The sequence below is a fragment of the Cimex lectularius genome, unplaced genomic scaffold (assembly GCF_000648675.2).
Source record: "Cimex lectularius strain Harlan isolate CLEC.00 unplaced genomic scaffold, Clec_2.1 scaffold154, whole genome shotgun sequence".
In the NCBI taxonomy this organism is placed as follows: Eukaryota; Metazoa; Arthropoda; class Insecta; order Hemiptera; family Cimicidae; genus Cimex; species Cimex lectularius.
The window spans coordinates 879,538-898,245 of NW_019392807.1; the positions used below are offsets into that span (position 1 = coordinate 879,538).

At 32.7% G+C, this 18,708-nt stretch overlaps 2 protein-coding genes across 7 annotated transcripts in view; one reads left to right on the forward strand and one right to left on the reverse strand.

Moving 5' to 3' along the window:
• The window catches only part of LOC106664692 (KICSTOR complex protein SZT2-like), a 73,161-nt gene extending 64,587 nt beyond the window's left edge, over nucleotides 1–8,574 (reverse strand). For 4 of the 5 annotated variants that reach the window (XM_014390627.2, XM_014390628.2, XM_014390629.2 and 1 more), the window contains exons 1-5: nucleotides 7,932–8,024; nucleotides 7,738–7,869; nucleotides 4,438–4,620; nucleotides 4,223–4,300; nucleotides 4,060–4,152 (exon numbers count right to left, since the gene is read on the reverse strand). In XM_014390627.2, the coding sequence (XP_014246113.1) occupies nucleotides 4,060–4,152; nucleotides 4,223–4,300; nucleotides 4,438–4,620; nucleotides 7,738–7,869; nucleotides 7,932–7,958 (513 nt within the window). In that variant the 5' untranslated portion in view covers nucleotides 7,959–8,024. Of the gene's footprint in view, nucleotides 1–4,059; nucleotides 4,153–4,222; nucleotides 4,301–4,437; nucleotides 4,621–7,737; nucleotides 7,870–7,931; nucleotides 8,025–8,196 lie in introns of those variants that run through there. The other variant, XM_014390626.2, reaches the window with a different exon arrangement.
• The window catches only part of LOC106664699 (chromatin modification-related protein EAF3-like), a 70,756-nt gene continuing 58,532 nt past the window's right edge, over nucleotides 6,485–18,708 (forward strand). Inside the window, exon 1 of one of the 2 annotated variants that reach the window (XM_024228161.1) lies at nucleotides 6,485–6,614. The gene's annotated coding sequence lies outside the window, so the exon portion shown is untranslated. Of the gene's footprint in view, nucleotides 6,615–8,650; nucleotides 8,732–18,708 lie in introns of those variants that run through there. The other variant, XM_024228160.1, reaches the window with a different exon arrangement.

Sequence of the window (18,708 nt, forward strand, 5' to 3'; positions counted from 1 at the left end):
TTATGTTGTTTGCATTTTAGAAATACAATTGCATATGCTTTCTTAAATGTGTTGCAAGTTTTCAATAAAGAAAGCAACAAATTGTAAGTAAATCTAAAATTTGCCTAAAAACCTGTTATCAAAGCTTGCAAGCCCATGAAAAACTTAAAGCTTTTATGTACAAAACTGCATATACAACTATGCATAGTTTAACAAAATAAAACACAATACAGCATTTGATTATATTTATGAACAACGAAATCATAATTATAAATCAAACCATTTAGAAGATTTGAAATATAAATGAAACAAAACTTCGGAATTTAAGGTTTCATTTTATTTTTAATTTAGGATGATTATACAATTTAAATTTACCTCATTTACTAAAATAAAATGTAAAGTATTTAAATTACACCTAATAAATCACAAAACAACCATTGAGGCCACCGGCGCCCCTTTCTTAAGCTATGTATATAAAATAATTTCAACTGTTTATATCATAATTTACATGTAAAAGATAAGATAGATAAGTAATTTTTAATATAAGTCATAATAAATTATTACAACATATTAATTAAATAACATTAAAAATGTGAAAAAACTTATACTTATGGAAAACTCGAATGCATGGAAGTTTACCCTAAGTACAAAAGCCAATGTAACTATGTAAAGTAATTGTTTAATTTCATGTATTGAAACTTAGAAATACAACTTTTGAAAAAAAAAAAAATGCAATTGTTAGTTTCAAGTTGTCAATCTACTAAACAATGATTTATAGTTTGAAGGCTGGTGGCCGCAACAAAACAAATGAATATTCTTTTTTATTTCAGTTTAATTTCAAATATCACTTAAAAACAATTGAAAGTGAGAAACTAAAAATTAGTAAAAATATTGTATATGTTTAATAATTAACTTTGTTAGCTACACTATTAGCCATAATATATTTCCAGAGATTTACTTTATTACTTAATTCCCAGTTGTAAATCAATCAACTAAAAAATGTAATAAAAATAAAAACTATTTTCATTACAATTCTAATGTACTTTAAATAGATTCATGTACTTTAAACAAAATAATTGTTATACAGCTATAAACATGAGGTGTTTGGTTCCTGACTGATGCATCATTGGAAAAGTGAGAGAAAAAAAAGAAGTTAACACAAACCACAAGCAACTCTTACAAAAGCTACATTGTTTAAAAAAATATTGAATGAAGCAATAATACAGTGAAAATTCCATCACCTTGTGTTTACTCTACAGAAGAAACTTTTATAATTCGAATGTGGTGAACAAATAAATTATGAATAGTTAATATATTATTATGAATTCAATATTTTATTTGTTCCTGAATGATATATCAGACAGTTTTAAAATTTAGTTGTTCACTCAATCTAAACAAACTACATAATTCAATTTTAGTGTAAAAAGCCTACTAAGCAGTTATTTTTACAACAGCAAACAGTACATTAACTGACTTAGAAAAACTCTAAAACAATCACAAAGCTCAGGAAAGGTCCATCACCAATTCAAATTCTTATAACAATAAAATTATTTGAATTGCCAAATTGCTGATCTAAGTTCAATGAAACATAATTATCATAAAAATTTTTAGGGCTTATTAGGATCAATGTGTGTTCCAAAAACTAAGATTTAAATTTATAAACTTTCTATAAACATAAATAAATAAAATGAGAAATTATTGATTCAGAATTAAAAAGATTGGGAATGTTTTGAATAGAAATTTAAGTATTCAATATAAAAGCTAGCTGTAGAGTCTTAGAGAAAAAAAGAGTATAATTTAAATACAAATTTTAAAAACTTAATAATAAAGAATACAGTATTGTACAAGGTCAGAGCATACTAGAGGAGGTCAATTCCCAATTTTTTTTATTGATGGTGAGGCTGACTTTCAATGTTTTGTGATAGATGAAAAAAACTTCGGCGAAGCTTTATCATCTTCAATCATTGTGGTATGCCTATTCTTGCTCATTTTAACTGTTCAATGCATTTCAAAATTTGGTGTTTTTTTACTGCATCTGGCAGACAAGCAGAATGTATAGGCCGGCCAGGATGATCAGAAAACGTCCATCTTACAACAGATCTCAAGGGAAAATCTAACAATCATTTTACTTCATCAAATTATTGTCTCACCTCATAAATGTAATGCCCTTGAAGTTTTTTTTTTTTTTTTTTTTTTTTTTTTTTTTTTTTTTTTTTTACTTTCCAGATCAAATACTCGTACAGATCTCATTAAATAAATAAAAAAACATTCACAATCTTTTTATTTCAATAAAATATTTATTGACATTTTAAGCAGAACTGTTGTTTAAAAAGATAAGCTCTATAAGATAACTGGAATATAAAATAAAAATTGTTTGGTGAAATCAACATTAATACTCATGATGTTAGAAAAGTCTACACATTTTTTTTTTAACCCTCCAACATTAAAAGTAATTCAATGCTTACCTTATTATAATAAATAATTTCTTTCAATTAATTAAACTTTTTATGAAAGGTATTGGTTGAAATGAAAAAGTTAGTGTCACGAGCGGGATTCGAACCCACGACCTTTGGCTCAATACGCTGCTGCTATAACCACTTGAGCTATCGTGAATCGCGTATTGAGACGAAGGTCGTGGGTTCAAATCCCGCTCGTGACACTAACTTTTCCATTTCAACCAATACCTTTCACAAAAAGATTAATTAATTGAAAGAAATTATTTGGTCAATCAGACCACAAAATGTAATAGATATAATAAATAATAATAAATTCAATTAAAAAAACTAACGCACAGACTAGTTACACCCTGGCAGCTAAACTAGATGATATCATTTAAAATAATTATCAATACTATGGAAATTTAATAAAAATTTAAATGTGTAAAAATTATGAACATTTTTATGACAGGAATGTCATCTAGAAGCTGAAAATTAATAAGAAAAAAATTGAAGTGCTATATTAATTTTAAATATATGATGTAACTTAATACAGTCAACTCTCAATAAATAGAATTTTGATAAGTCAAATAAATTCAGGGGTCCTATATCACTTTAGGTAAATATTTCTCCAGTAAGTCGAACTTGGGCCAAATACCAGGAACATTGCAATAAGTCAAACAGAGAAATGAGCCTGTGAGGGGACTTTCACAACTATGAGTTCAACTCTTGAGCATTATCACCTCTATGAGTTGTACTACGTTTAATGTTTGTTTTTCTTGTTGTTAAAATGGCCATGGGAAAACTAAAAACTAACTCAGTGAGTGAAAAGCTTAAATTGATTGTGAAGGAAGACAGGAGAAAAAGTAAGGTATTTATTGCCAGAGAATTTAAGATCCCATAACACGCTTTATGATCATCAATATTTTTTTTAAAATATTTGTATTGTGTTCTTCTGAATTCTTCAAGCTTAATGTTTTATGTTTGTGTATTTATAAGTTGTTGATTGTGTTCATTTTTGTCCTTTTTTTGTTTGTCAGTATGGTTTTATGTGCGAATTACACGTTCATCTCCCCGCTGGCCATTTGAAGAAATCTCTCAATGGGATATTGTTAATCTCCCTAGGTTCCTTTGTTAATTCTACAAGTCGAACATCAACCTCAGTCAGATCGAAATTTTCCCCCTTTGAATTTCGACTTACCGATATGCAATGATGGCAAACTTTATTTCCTGTTGTAAACAAATTAATATTCATTGTTTGGCAACGATGCTTCCGTTTAAAATTAGAGTTCTAAGAAGTTTTTATACTTCTTTCTACTCATAATAAATTTGCGTATGGTATAACAGAACAACAAACTTCAAATACATGCTAGTATGGGGTAAAAAAACAATTTATCTACAAACATATAAATAAAGGACTGAAAAAAAATGTTTTGCATCTTCATTTACTTCCAGGAGCAACCAATTGAAAATATACTAGATTAAAAAAAAAAAATTGTTCAACTGTCATTTCTTCACTCTAATTAGTGCAAATTAAAAAAATAAATAAATTGTTCATAAAAAAAATCATTTGCACTAAATCTGAAATGATCAATGGAAAAAAACTACATATTCACAATTCATATAATAATTTAATTCTATATACCTGTTGGGCTGGTGTGGTGAAAAATGGTGTATGGACTATGACTGTGACAAATAAATCTGGCTCAAAAATAATATCAGTCCCAGGTACATAAAACTGCAGAGAAAATAAAAAATAACAATATGTTTCAGCTTGGTTTTCTTTTTTTTCAATGCAAATAACTTACAGGTTTGACAACCCCTTCGATACTATGCCTAACAGCCGAAACAATTTCATCAAGCATCACCTGCCCATGCTGGATATCCTACAATAAATTATTAAAATTTATATGACAATATGTTTTAAGTACATATTATTTAAAAGTATTGGTAAAGAATTTATTTTAAATTAATTGTTTTCTAGTCAAGTGAAAAATTATGGAGACAAAATGCAAAAACTTACCACGGCTGATATCGAGGGGCTTAAATCCAGACAGTACACGGCTTTGCTGACTTTAGACAGATAAACCACATTTGTTGATGTTGTAATTAGATATTGGTAACTTAAACTGTTTTCTGGGCCCCAGTCACTTGGTGGATCTTGGGGGTAAACAGACAAAATCTGGATTTCACAGTCTTGGGTTATCTATAAATTGACAAAGAACAACTTGGCAACATAAATTTTTTAATATGCGTAAAACCCATGCCATACGAAATGTCTCGTTGGGGAACATTTAAAATTCAATGACTTTACATATACAAAATCAATATTCCATAAATTTATAAATTACTACCCAATAAATACGCAGTATGTAATACAGAATGGAGTTCCTGATATTTGAATACTTTGAAAAATCTGAATTGTCGTCGGATAAATTGCATTAAAATGGAATAAACCTTGAATAAAAAATGCTTTTTAAGTGAAAGAAAATAGTTTCTTCTAGTTCAAGTCTTGGTCTGTCACATTTTGCCTTCTTTGGCAGTTGGTTTGTTCAAAATTGATGAAATAACATACTGTTTATAATCTAGACGGCTAAATCTTAACACATAAATCCAACAAGAATAGGCAAATTAGCTTGATCAGACACATTCTAGCTGACAAATATAAATATTAACAAATGACTCGGCAACTTGTTTATAGTATCAACAAAGATTTGTTTTGTGAATAAATAATATAATATTTAGTAAACTACTGAATTTTCTGGTCATTTTGTTACTTATATATTATATCAATATTGAAAATAAACCTTTGAAATCATTAGCAAATAAATCAACAAATTTATTTATTTAAGTAAGTAAAATAAATTGACTTTCAAAAGTTAAATTTACACGTATGTCAATTTACTCTCAACTTTGGAAATTAGTTATAGTTAGAATATATAATTGTACTGGATGATAAATTAACATCTTGCGACCTCCAAGTCAATTCCTTATGTTTTTGTTGAAAAAATCCTCTACAGAAGTTATTATTGTTATGTAAAATTATTACGTTATACATCATCTGTATCATCCTGTTAAGATGCTTGAAGGAGGAGGGGTTAGTTTCTTTATAGAAATGCTAATAAAGTTTTATAATCGATATCTACTGAATTAGCTATCAGAAAATCCCAAGGACGACTCAGGGAATCAAGCCCCTCTTTGAAGAATTGAGAAGCTCAATGGATGCTGTGGTACCCTGGGAATATTCCTGTTAAGACAGTAAGATTTTCATGTGCAATCGTTAATGGCTGTAGTTATTGTCAAGATGCTTGAACCAGGCTAAAATTATTTCAGAATATAATTTCAACAATTACAAGATATTATGTGGTGTTAAATTAGGAATAAAATTTCAAATGGCATATTAATGGTTCTTCGAGAGAATACGATTCTCAACTATTGACAGCTAAACTTTCGCCTGCACCTAAACCGTTTCTGTAGATGCAGAATGAAAAATCTAAATAACTGATTAAATATATAATGACCAGTTTTATAGTAATAGGTAAAAGAAAGGTATGCATCCCCATCATCGGGCTTCTAAAACTATATAATGTAAATTAAAGTCTCAAAATTAACTAATTATAATTTTCTTGCTGTTTATTTGCAAAAAAATAATGAAGAAAAAATATAAATGAAAAGTTTATAATTTTCACTCAAATTCATTTCTGTTATAATTCATGCGCTCCGGCAATCAAGTTTCTCATTTATCATGTACTTAGAGAAACTACGATTGATTCTTGAATTTTGACAGGTAAACTCTTGTTACCTTCTTGACCATTTCTTCAATAGGTAAAATAATATTAAAAAACTTAATTACAGGTATGGTACAATGGATTTAAATATTAACTGAAAAAATAATGACCAATTTTATAGTAATAGGTTAAAAAAAGTAATGAAAGTATAGTACTACCATTATCAGGCCTTTCGAATCTGTACAATATAAATAAAGTCTCAAATTTAATTAATTATAATTTTCTTATTGTTTATTCGCAAAATGATAAGATAAAAAAACAGAAAAAGTTTATAATTTTGATATGTTCAATTCATTTCTGTTAGTATTCATTTGTTCTTGCAGTCTAGTTTCTCACTTTGTCAGAGAGAGACTGTGATTCTCGACTTTTGGCAGCGAAACTCTCCTCACCTCTTCGACCATGTCTTTAACAGGTAAAATAAATATTTTAAAAACTAAATCCTCTATGTGCAAATTAAAGTCTCAAACTTAACTAATTATAATTTAATTTTTGTTTGTCTGTGAGTTCACACGTGTGTATTTCTTATTGCATGGAAGTGTATGTTTTAAGATTGGCAATTTTCAATGTGAATCTATACTTACAAAGATGTCTGTCATTCAAGATGAACTAAAGTAATTTGGTCATTCCATCATTTTGGTCTGTCTAGCCATCCCTATCATTGCTAGGTTAATCTGCCAGATGCATTTCAGCATTTCACTATCGTTAGTGAACTCTGTGATGGTAAAATACCTACATGAATCTCACAGACCAATCCAGTGAGGATAGACAGACCAAAATGATCTGTAATGATGAAATTACAGGTTCAGGAAAACTAACAATCCACAAAAGAAATTTTCTAACTGTCCTATAAACGAAGGTGTCCCCTAAATAGAGATGCCTCTTTTTGGAGGTTTCAGTTAGGTACTTCACAGACTGTAGGACGGCACGAATTGTCGATTATTTAGAGGGTACTGTACGTAGAAGTGTTAAATAAATAAAAAATTAATCTTCCATGATGAAACTGTCCTATAAAAAGAGGAGTCCTTTATCGGAGATTTCTAGAATGACTAAATAAACTACATCCTTGTACTTTATTTAGTCTCTCCTATGAAGAGGTGTTTAATGCCAAAAAAAAATCTTTCATGTAACTGTCCTGTAAACAGAGGTGTCCCCTAATCAGAGGTTTCCTGTACTGTTTCAGACTGTAGAATGACATGAGTGTCCTTGTCCTTTATTTAGAGTGTATCCCAACTAGAAGAGTTAAATAAATACAACAATAATCTTCCATGTAACTGTCTTGAAAATGGAGGTGTCCCCTAAAGAGAGGAGTCTGTTATCAGAGATATCGCTGTACTTCATAGATTGCAGAATGACATGAGTGTATTTGTCCTTTATTTAGAGTGTCCCCTAATTAGAGGTGTAGAATTCATAGAAAATTAATCTTCCATGTAACTGCCCTGTAAACGGAGGCGTCCCCTACTCAGAGGGGTCCTTATCTTAACTGTAACATAATTTTTCCCCAAAGAACAGGAGACATTACGAGTTAACATACGCACATCACTTATCGGCTGGAGGTTGATCTTCTTGTTGAGATGCTTGAAAAACCACTGGGTTCTCACATTCCTCGATACGTGGTACCCCTGGTTCATCAAAGCGTAAACCACACTGGCTACGAGCACACCCGGACTCTGAAAACGCCGAATAGAAACGATTAAGCCAGGTCAAAGCGCAACGTTAACAATTGACAGACTTGGTAATAAGACATATCACGATGCATTTATAGCAAGCATCAACAGTTTTGTTTTTTATACAGAGAAGAGTCAAGGTTAGAAGCATAGGATAAATAAAGGATTTCAGCCTCTTATTTACTACTCCTTGTAAAAAGATAACGGAATTATCTTTTAATGATATGAATGAAATTGTTATTAACCTTTTGACGAGGTTACAGAATAAAAAAAAGTAAATGTAATCAGAATAAGCAATAAAGAGAATGAAGGAAAGGAGTGAATACAGACCTCCTCGTGTTCTCCCATTTCTTCCTCTGTCTCAACAACATTTGATTTGAGAAAATATTTCCCCCTTTATGTAATTGACTGGCCTGAGCGTTTTCCACTCTCGATATCGCTTTTTATGACAATTTATCTCCGAATTTCATGTTTTCCACGAGATAAGGCAGACATGTCTCGGCCGATCCCAGATGTCGATGAGACTCTCGGGAAGTGGCAAATCCGAGGGAAACGTCTCCGGCGGTCAGCTTTATGTTCTCTTCTTTTCTGTATAAAGAATAAAATATATTACCACGCGTTTGTCGACAAAAAGGCAAAATAAATCGCCTCCCGGTGTTCGGATTGAGCCAAAAAGGATATCTGTGAAAATCACGCTGAAATGTTTACTATGAGAGTATCAATGACCGTGAGAAGGTTAAACCAAGGAGGTTTTCCAATTACAGTCCGTTATCATTCACGTGTTCCTGCTGTCAAGTTTCTGACTTTGCCATGTACTTAATGCAAAATGTTTCCGGACCTTTGACAGCTAAACTACTTTTAAAAGGTAAAATTACTATTTAAAAAACCTAGAATTTAGGAGAACGACGAATTTAAATAATTTATTAAATAGATAATGGCCAATTTTATGGTAATAGGTAATAACAAGTAATAGAAGGATACTATCACCATCATCAGGGCTATTGAAACCTTAAAACCTAAATAAAGTCTTAAATTTATCTAATAACAATTTTCTAATACTGTGTTCCTGCTGTCAAGTTTCTCACCTTGCCATATACTTACATAGACTGTGATTCCCGACTTTTGCCAGCTAAACTACTTTTAATAGCTAAAATTACTATTTAATAACACCTAAATTCCAGATGGGGAACGACGAATATAAATAATTTATTGAATATATAATGGCCAGTTTTATAGTAACAGGTAATAGAAGGATAGTATCACCATTATCAGGTCTTTTAGAACCTAAATAACGTCTTAAATTTAGCTAATAACAATTTTCTAATTTTTTATTCGCGAAACGAGAAGGAAAAAAAATTAAACGACAGAAAAAGTTATACTTTTCACATGTTCACTACAATTCATTTCCGTTATAATTCTGCGTACCAGGTGTCAAGTTTCTCACTTTATCATGAGCCTGCGATTCTCGACTTTCGACAGTTCTCTCGAACGTTTCTTTATTGGATAAAATTACTATTTAAAAAAACCTAAATTTCCTTTGTGGAACGACGAATTTAAATAATTTAATTAATAGATAATGACCAATTTTATAGTAATTAATAAATAAAAGATAATTGAAGGATGCACCAACATAGGGGCTTTTAAAAGCATAAAAACCTAAATTGAAGTGTCCAATTAGACAAGTTATAATCTTATTTTTTATTATTCTCAAAATGATAATGGAAAAAAAATTGTAATAAAAAGTTTACATTTCCTCCATAATTCACTTGGTCGCACACTTCATGTGTCGTGTACTTATAATTTAACTAATGATAATTTTCTTGTTGTTTATTCGCAAAACAATAATGCAAAAAAATATATAATTGAACGGAAAAATTTATTTTTTAACTACAATTCATTTTCGTTATTATTCACGTGTTTCTGGTGTCAAATTTCTCATTTTGTCGTTACTTCTCGATTTTTGACAACTAAACTCACGACTATTGGACCGTTTCTTTAATTAAAATAATATGTACTAACTATATTCCAGGTGTGGAACGACGAATTTAAATAATTTATTCAATAAATAACGACCAGTTGTACAGTAATATGTAGATAATAAGATTAATGGAAAGATAGTATCAATCAACAGACCTTTCAAAATCTTGAAATCTAAATATAATTTTCCAATTTAACTAATTTTAATTTTCTTGTTTTTTATTCACAAAACCATAATGAAAAAAAATTCGATAGGAAAAGTATATAATTGCCCACACCAATTCATTTCCGTTATCAGTCAAGTGGTCCTACTGTCAAATTTCTCATTTTGTCGTATTTTTACTTACTTCTCGACTTTTGACAACTATATTTTTCTTGTTGTTCATTCGCAAAACAACAATAACAAAAAAAAAGATCGATAGTATTGATCGATTGCTGTTCTGCTGTCAAGTTTCTCACTTTGTCGTATACGTGGACGCAATTCTTGGCGTTTGACAGTTAAACTGTTGACATTTCCTCGTCTATTTCTTTAATAGGTAAAATTAATGAAAAAAATTAACTTTGCTCTATGCAACTATTTAAATACGCAATTCAAATAACAACACTATAAAACCTAAACTTTATATATATATATTTGTTTTTTTTTTAATTTGGTCGTTGCTCTTCATGCTTCATGGCATAGAGAAGAAAAATTAATACATTAAATGTATCATTTAGATAGATTTTTTTTCAGAAGCGTTCTAAAGACCAATATCTATTATCCTATCCTTCTAAGTTAATAATTTATGTTGTGCTATTACAGTATTAGATTTATAATACAATATACACAGACAGGCAAAAAATTCCATCCAATTGATTTTTTTTTTCATTTTGTCGACAAAAGAAAATTCCGCCCTTAATTTGTCTCATTATTTTTATCAATAAATATTTGTTTATGCTATGTTTTAAAGTGGGAATATCAATTAGAGGTAAACACACTTAATCCAAAACAAGGACGAAGGAGTTTTCCAATGTTTAATTTTTACGGATTTAAAATGTTTATTCAGTCTCATTTGAATTCTGAAGCAATAAACTGTTTAGTTTTCATCTTTATTTTCTCAATTTCAGTTTTTAAACTTAAAAATGCCACTTAGTGCTGATGATGTTGCGCATGGTGTGGCAGTTAATGATGATGGACGTTCCATCAGGTATGCGGCTATTAACATCTGAGTTCCCAACGAAACACTGCGAGACGCCGTTAGACGTCTTCAAGAAGCTGGGTCCTACCATAGAAGGCCCGGTTCAGGACGCCCTAGGGTAGAAACCACAGGATGACCGTTTTTTGACTTTGGGAATTTTGCGAAACGGGAACCTTACTGTTGTTCAAGCGATTCATCAGCTCCAGGAAGTTCGAGGTGTCCAAAATTCTGAACGCACTGCTCGAAGAAGATTAAATCAGTATGGAGTGATAGCATTACGTCCCGTAAGAGGACCAGACATGACCAGAACACACAGAGTTGCACAGCTCGCATTTGCTCTAGAACACAGCCATCGGTCTTTGGATGATTGGTCTGCTGTACTTTTCACAGATGAGTATAGATTTGCTCTACGATCTCTAGATGGGCATTTAAAAATGTGGAGAATGCGAAATGAATGGTAGGAAGCCTGTAATTTTTCCCAGAGCCAACCTTTTCAATGTAGCTCAGTGATGGTGTGGCCGGGAATTTCAATGGAGAGACGCACAGAGTTGGTTGTTATTCGTAGACGGTCTTTGCTACTCGGTGGATAAAATTATGGAACATCATGCGTTGGTTATCCTCCATGAAATCAGCGACAATGCTATTCTAATGCACGATTATGCCCGTCCTCATGTCGCTCGCTTAGTACAAACGTACCTTCCACAGCATAGCATCAAGGTCTTAGCCTGGCCAGCCCTTCGCCAGTTTTCAACTCAATTGCACATTTATGGGATAACCTCAAAAGACGAACAAGAGCACGTCTATCACTTTCTGATACACTCCACGATCTTGAAAGATCTTCGTGAAGAATAGGCTAACCTCCAGCAAAGAGACAATTGCAGACTGGTAGAAAGTATGCCGAGGCGTCTTCGTGATGTAATTATGGCAAGAGGAGGAAATACGCGATATTGAAATGTTAATTAAAAATCTAAAACAAATTTTATCTGTCCGTCTTGTTAAAAAAATAATTTATTTTTCATTTTACTTAGCAATTTACTTTTTTTTTTGACTTTTTAGACAAAGACTCAATTATTAAACGCTAAAAAAGTGAAACTTTGATTTAATATATAAAAATATATACAAATCAAGTTAAATTACAAGTGGGCGGAATTTTTTGCCGGTCAGTGTATAAATACTATTTAATCAACGTACGAAAATACTATTCGTCTAGGTTTTCTGTTGTCAAGTTGTGGTCACCTACTCGTATACTTAGTGAGACTTGTCTGGAACAGTCTTCATTGTCATTCTTATTCGAATAATTCTTTAAAATTGGATTTGATGGGAGATATCTTAATGGGAGAATTAATCTTAAATGAATTATTGAGTAAGTAATGTTTTGAAGCAAAATAGTAAGATATCCCAAAAATTAGTAGATAACATAGTTTGTTTTGGTATAAATTTTAGATATTTTAAATATTTTTTTTAAAAATAGCTTTAAAAGTACTACTTTTCTTGCACTACAAGGTTCAGCACGACTGAATGCTAACTTATATTTTTTAAATGCTTCGTTTGAGTAAATCTGATTGAAAATCGCGCACTTCGCCCTTGTAATTTGCGACTTTTTGATTCAATTTTAACAAGAAGATTCATCAATCCTCGCCCACTTTAGAAATAAATAAAAATTAAATATTTTTAAAAAAAGTTGAGTTTCAGACTTCGGCGGAATAATTAGCGGAACCCGATACGTCTTCTTGTTTTGCGGTATAATCGAATTTTTGTTTACAGGCGAAAATATTTTTTTACACTTTTGTAATAAAGACACATCAATCCTCGTCCGACCATAGAAATAAATAACAATTAAATATTTTGAATAAAATAATTTTAAATTAAAAGAATCTGAGAAAGTTCGTGCTTGTTTTTCTTTGGGGTCTAATGTGGGACTTAGTCGAAATGAAATAGCTTTTATCGGGCCCTGAGTTCTCGATCCACTTTTTCCGACCTTAGAAAGGGGCATTAAGCGAAATTTAAATTATGCAATTATTGAAATCGCAAAATTTATACCCTAGCAATAGCAAAAATAATACCCGTAGTGCTTTTAGTTTTTGTTTTGTATAAGCTTTTTCATTAGACTATTTAGGTAACAACCTTGGCTACTTATAAATTGTATAACAGTGCTGGGGAAAAAGTCCCTAAGTTGATTTTCTACTTGAGGATTTAACGAAATATAATTAAGCTATTATTTATCGTGATTATGGCTATCTTCTGATATTCCGTTAATAATGTATTGCCAAGTTTAAAAAATTAGTTTTCTTTATTAATTAAAAAAAAGTTTGAATTTAATTGTTAATAATGTACACTGCTTATTAAATTTTCAAAACATAGTGTCATTAAGGTGAGTAGCCCATGGAATTTTTTTAGCAAAAATTTAAATCTTTCTAAGTTATTTTGGCACAATGGCGAAAAAACGACTTATCTAGCTTATTAGAAAAGAATACGTGAGGCACAAGAGGAATAATTGCTTGGGCAATTCGTTACCTACACCAGAAGATAATGGCAGATTGGTTATTCTGTAGGAAACCTAACAGCAAGTTTTCTCAGAATACATTAAATCGTAGAGTTAAAGGAGGTCCAGTTAACACGACACAAAATACCAGGAAAGTGAATCAATATGAACAAGGGTGAAATTATGACAGCATGTCCATGGGCTGAGTGTTTTTATTTTGTGTTTTTATTTTCACCCCTGACCATTGACCATTGACCCCCATATTTTTGTATTTTAATATTTTAATCTTTGATGATGTACAGGACGAATAGTTTGATTTAGGTCTGTGAAATAAACAAACGAATGAATAGATCAGTCGGCGAAATGATTAGGCTAAACCGCAATACCGTCTTGCTCGGCGGAATAGTATAATTTATGTTTTCCGGCGAATATAATTTTTGTAATATATACCATGAATTCCATTTAAAACTAAATTGAATGACAGGTCTGAAAATTCAAATAACAAAGAAAATTTTTATGCACCGCCAAAAATAGAAATTGCGGGTTGGCTTAATTTCACCAAAATTTAATAATTCACTTGCTTTTTCTTTTGTTTCATTTTTCCACTATTCAACATTGCATGCTATATTGAGCGGAAGGAATGCTGCATTAGTTTTATCCAAGTGTTGCATGGATGAACAAAAATGTTCGATTGTTTATGATTTGGACCCATGGTTCCTGATAAATGTTCATTTTACACTTTGACTACAGGCCAGAAAACATTTTATTTTCGCTTATACTTTTACTATATATGAATACTCAGAAATGACGAAAACAAATTACCATGTTAACATGGATTAGAAAAATATTTAAAAAAAACACGTGGATCTTTAAATTCGGAAAAACGATTAGGCTAACCCGCAATGTTCCTTTGTTTGGCGGTTTACAGAATTTTTGTTTTGGGCAAAAATATTTTGTTTAAATATAGCATGAATTCAATTTAATTTTTTCCCCTTTTTCAATTTTCAGTTGTTTGTGATTGATATTTGACCCGTGGTTCTTGACAAGTGTTTATTTCAAATTTGAAAACAGGAACATAATTTTTCGTTCAACCCTTTATAGTATTATATAAATGCTAAGAAATGGCGAAAAAATTACCGCGCTAAAATTGAAAAATATTTAAAGAAGCAAGGAAGAGAGCTGAAAAATAAAAGAAGGAATAGAAGTATTAAATTTCAGCAAAATGATTAGGCTAACCCGCAGTATCACCTTGCATGGCAGTATAGTCGAATTTTATTTTTCAAACGAAGTTGTTATTTTTTAAAGGTACAACTTTAATTTTAATGAAAGCGATAAAAACAAATTGTAACTAGATATTTAAGCCCGTTTGATTTTAGAATTTTTAAGATTATACTCGAATAGGTAAACAAGTTTTGGGACATTAAAAAAATATTTCTCATGATGGTTCGCCAACATACCGCTAGAAAATGTATTCTTTTGTTCTGTGGTTAATTTTTTTACAAAATTTTTAGTGACAGTTACTTTTTTTTTGCTGCAAAAATCTGTGGCCAGATGGATTTTTGAACTGAAATATATGACGTGTCCCAAAATACAATTACATATTTTCATTACTCACCAACTAGTGACTCATTTGACTTAAAATAGTTTTTAACTAATTTCTTGATACCTAAACTACAAAAATTAATAAATAAGCAAAATGTGATTTATAGTTTAAAAGATTGAAAAATATAACAAATCAAACAGCATGTGAAGAAATAGCAATATTGCCTTGTTTGGCGGTTTAGTAGAACTTTATTTTTCAGGCGAAGTTATTTGTTAAGTTAATTAAAGTTTTTAGTTGAGATAAAAAAGTCAATAGCACGAGCGGGATTCGAACCCACGATATTCGGCTAGATACGCCGCTGGTCTACCACTTGAGCTATCGTGACCTCGATCCACTCGGACACTAACTTCCCATCTCAACCCAATTCAAATTTCAAAAATTCAAAAGGTGGGGTTGAGATGGGAAGTTATTGTCCGAGTGGATCGAGGTCACGATAGATCAAGTGGTAGAGCAACAGGGTATCTAGCTGAATATCGTGGGTTCGAATCCCGCTCGTGCCATTGACTTTTTTTATCTCAACTAAAAACCTTAATTAATTGTAATATATTAATTGTTCAAGCGGACCACGAAATTAGTGAATTATTTGTTAAGGTATAGCTTGAATTTTAATTGAAACTATAAAACCAAATTGATAGATAACTAGATATTTAAATGTTTTGGATTTTAGAACTTTTAAGATTATACTTGAATTGGTGAACTACTTTTGGGCACTTACAAAACATATTTCTCGTCGCCAACATACCGACAAAAATGTTAGAAAATTTGGCACACTTTTTGCGTTTGTTCTGTGTGTTTTTCTTTGTTTGTTATAAAATCTTTTGGGCGAAAAATAAATGATATGAAAAAGCAAGAGAATAAATAAATTTCGACGAAATGATTAGGCTAAACCGAAATGTTACCTTGTTTGGCGGTTTAGTAGAATTTTAGGTTCTGGGCGAAGATAATATTTTTTAAAGGATAGTTTGAATTTTAATTGAAGCTAGTAACCAATTTGAATTTAGTTATTTAAATATTTTCGACTTTAGCATTTTAAGATTATACTTGAATAAGTATTTTTCTGGACTTAGAAAATTAAATTTTTCGTAATAGGTCGCCAGCTTACAGACATAAAGGTTGTAAAATCTAGCCCTCTATTTTGCCTTTTGTTCTGTGGTTAAGTTTTTACAAAATCTTTAGGGAAGTTCACTTTTTTTATGCCAAAAATATTTGATCAGATGTGTTTTTTGACCAAAATGTGTGACGTGCCCGAAACTTAATTTTCTTTGATAACTGATTGAGTGAAATTGTTAATATTAGGACTTCTCATATCTATTAATATATGATGTACAAGAATAAATGTTCTCACATAGACATTTACCTTGGTTTTTATCTTAATAAAATAAACAAAAATATATAACAAAGCACAATGCTATTTTAGTTTCAAACTTCGACAAACGATTAGGCTAACCTGCAATGTACCTTTGTTTGGAGGCTTAGTCGAATTTTGCTTTCCGGCGTAGATGATATTTCTTAACTAATTAATTAATTTTTACATGTTATTAGGAAATGCATGAGGTTGATGTTTTAGGAGATAATCAAAATTCGTTTAATTCTTATGCTATTTCAGTATCAAACAGGTTTCCGTAGGCAAGTTCCGCAGTCGATCATGCTTGCTTCTCGACAGTGATATTCGGAATACATTTAATAGAGGGCACGCTTTAGCTGTATTCTTTGACCTCCAGAAAGCGTATGAAACGACGTGTAGATGTGCGATACTTCTGAAATGTTGTGATATCGGATGTAGAGGCAAATTAGCCCGGTTTCTTACGTCTTACTTGAGGAACCGAAAATTCCGTGTCAGATTGGGGTGCGTGCTGTCCAAGTCCTTTATTCAAGAGAATGGATTCCCTCAGGGTTCAGTGATAAGCGTTACACTTTTCTTGATCGCAGTGAACGGTATCGTTGATGGTGTCCCCCTTTTTCCTTTCGGGGAAAGACCTAGCGTTGGTCGGAGGGGTAATGCAAACAAGCGGTAAACATTGTGGCTGGAAGAAGCGAGGAATTCGGATTCGCCTTCTCTGCTTCGAAAACCGTATGCGACCACTTTGGCAGGCTGAGGAGGGCCCACAGCATTCCGCAGCTCTGCCTGAGGGGTCCTGAGACAAGGCACGTAGTTCCTCGGCCTCACGTTTGATCAAAAGCTTAGATGCCAGCCACACATTGACAAGTCGAGGTGATAGGAAGGAAAGTAATAACATTATTATTAAAGTTCATCTGTGACTTCAGGTAGGGAGCAGATAGGGAGTCCCTCCTGAAAATATTTAAATCGCTGCTGTGCTCGACCTCGTTTTATGGTTGAATGGCCTATTGTTAGCCCAAAAAACGCGTCTGCAGAGGTTCGATAGGCTTTACTCTAAGGTCTTTGAACGGTTTCCGGTTCAGAACAACCTCTTTGGCTAGCCTTTACTGCGAGCTGGGAGTGCCGCCGCCCGAATTTCGGAGGGAGCCGCTCACCCTCAGCTAGCGGCGGGGTTCCTTGCCAAACCGGGGCATCCGCTTTCGGATGGCACCGGCAAACTCCGCCCTAGATCCTCTCAGCCGTATATGTCCGGGAAGATCTCGCTGTGTTAGACATACTTACGGTCTACTCCGCCATAGTTTTATCGAGTTAAGTTCTTAGAGCTTAGATCGTGGTACGCTGGTTTTCGGCACGTCTATCGGGAGAGTGCGCCCACTTCGTGGTCGTTCCCCCCGCATTGTAGCATTTTCACGGCAGAACTGTATGCGATTTGGCACGCACTTGGGGTGATTGGAGACGATGGTGGTTTGCTTACCTAGTCTGCACCGACTCCCTCAGCGCGGCTACTGCGGTTCGTGACAGGTTTTCTGTCGACCCTCTCGTAGTGCTTTCGTTGGTGAGATACCACGAACTGAAGCGTCTCGGAAAAACGGTGGTTATTGTCTGTGTACCTGGACACATAGGTCTGGAGAATAATGAAAAGGCGGACGAGGTGACTAAAAACCGGGACGTACCAATCTCTGAATTTAACCACCGCGATCCGGCTCTCTGACGTTAAGAATGCAACAAAAACCACGATTAAAAGAAGGTAGTATCATCAGTGGGCCGGATCGCAGAGAGGTTCTCGCCCATCACGAGCACTGTCGATTGGTGGCCCTCGGAGGTCTCTGACTGGTAGAAGAAGGGTCATCCTCACCCGATTAAGAATAGGACTGCGAGGTTGACATACGGACACTTACTTTTGAGGCAAAGCCCGCATATGTGTCCGGCATGAAGAGAAAGGTTGCTCAATGTGTCCCACCTAATTGAAGGGTGCAATTCCTTGGCTCCATACAGAGAGCGCGTAGGAATGCCACCCGATTTGAGAATTGTGCTTGAGCCCGACAGCGAGTATTTGGGTCCCTGTTCCGATTCTTGGAGGAAAGAGTTGTTCTATTGTATATAGTAATAATAGTTGTGTATACTTAGTTTGTCTTGAGAGTGAATGTATTTATTGGCGTGAATGTGCGATGTGAGAGGGTCGATGTCGGAGTATCAAGTACCCCATCGACCCACAATTAGGCTAGTTGTATAGTATGTGAAAAGAGTGATGGATTAATATCGA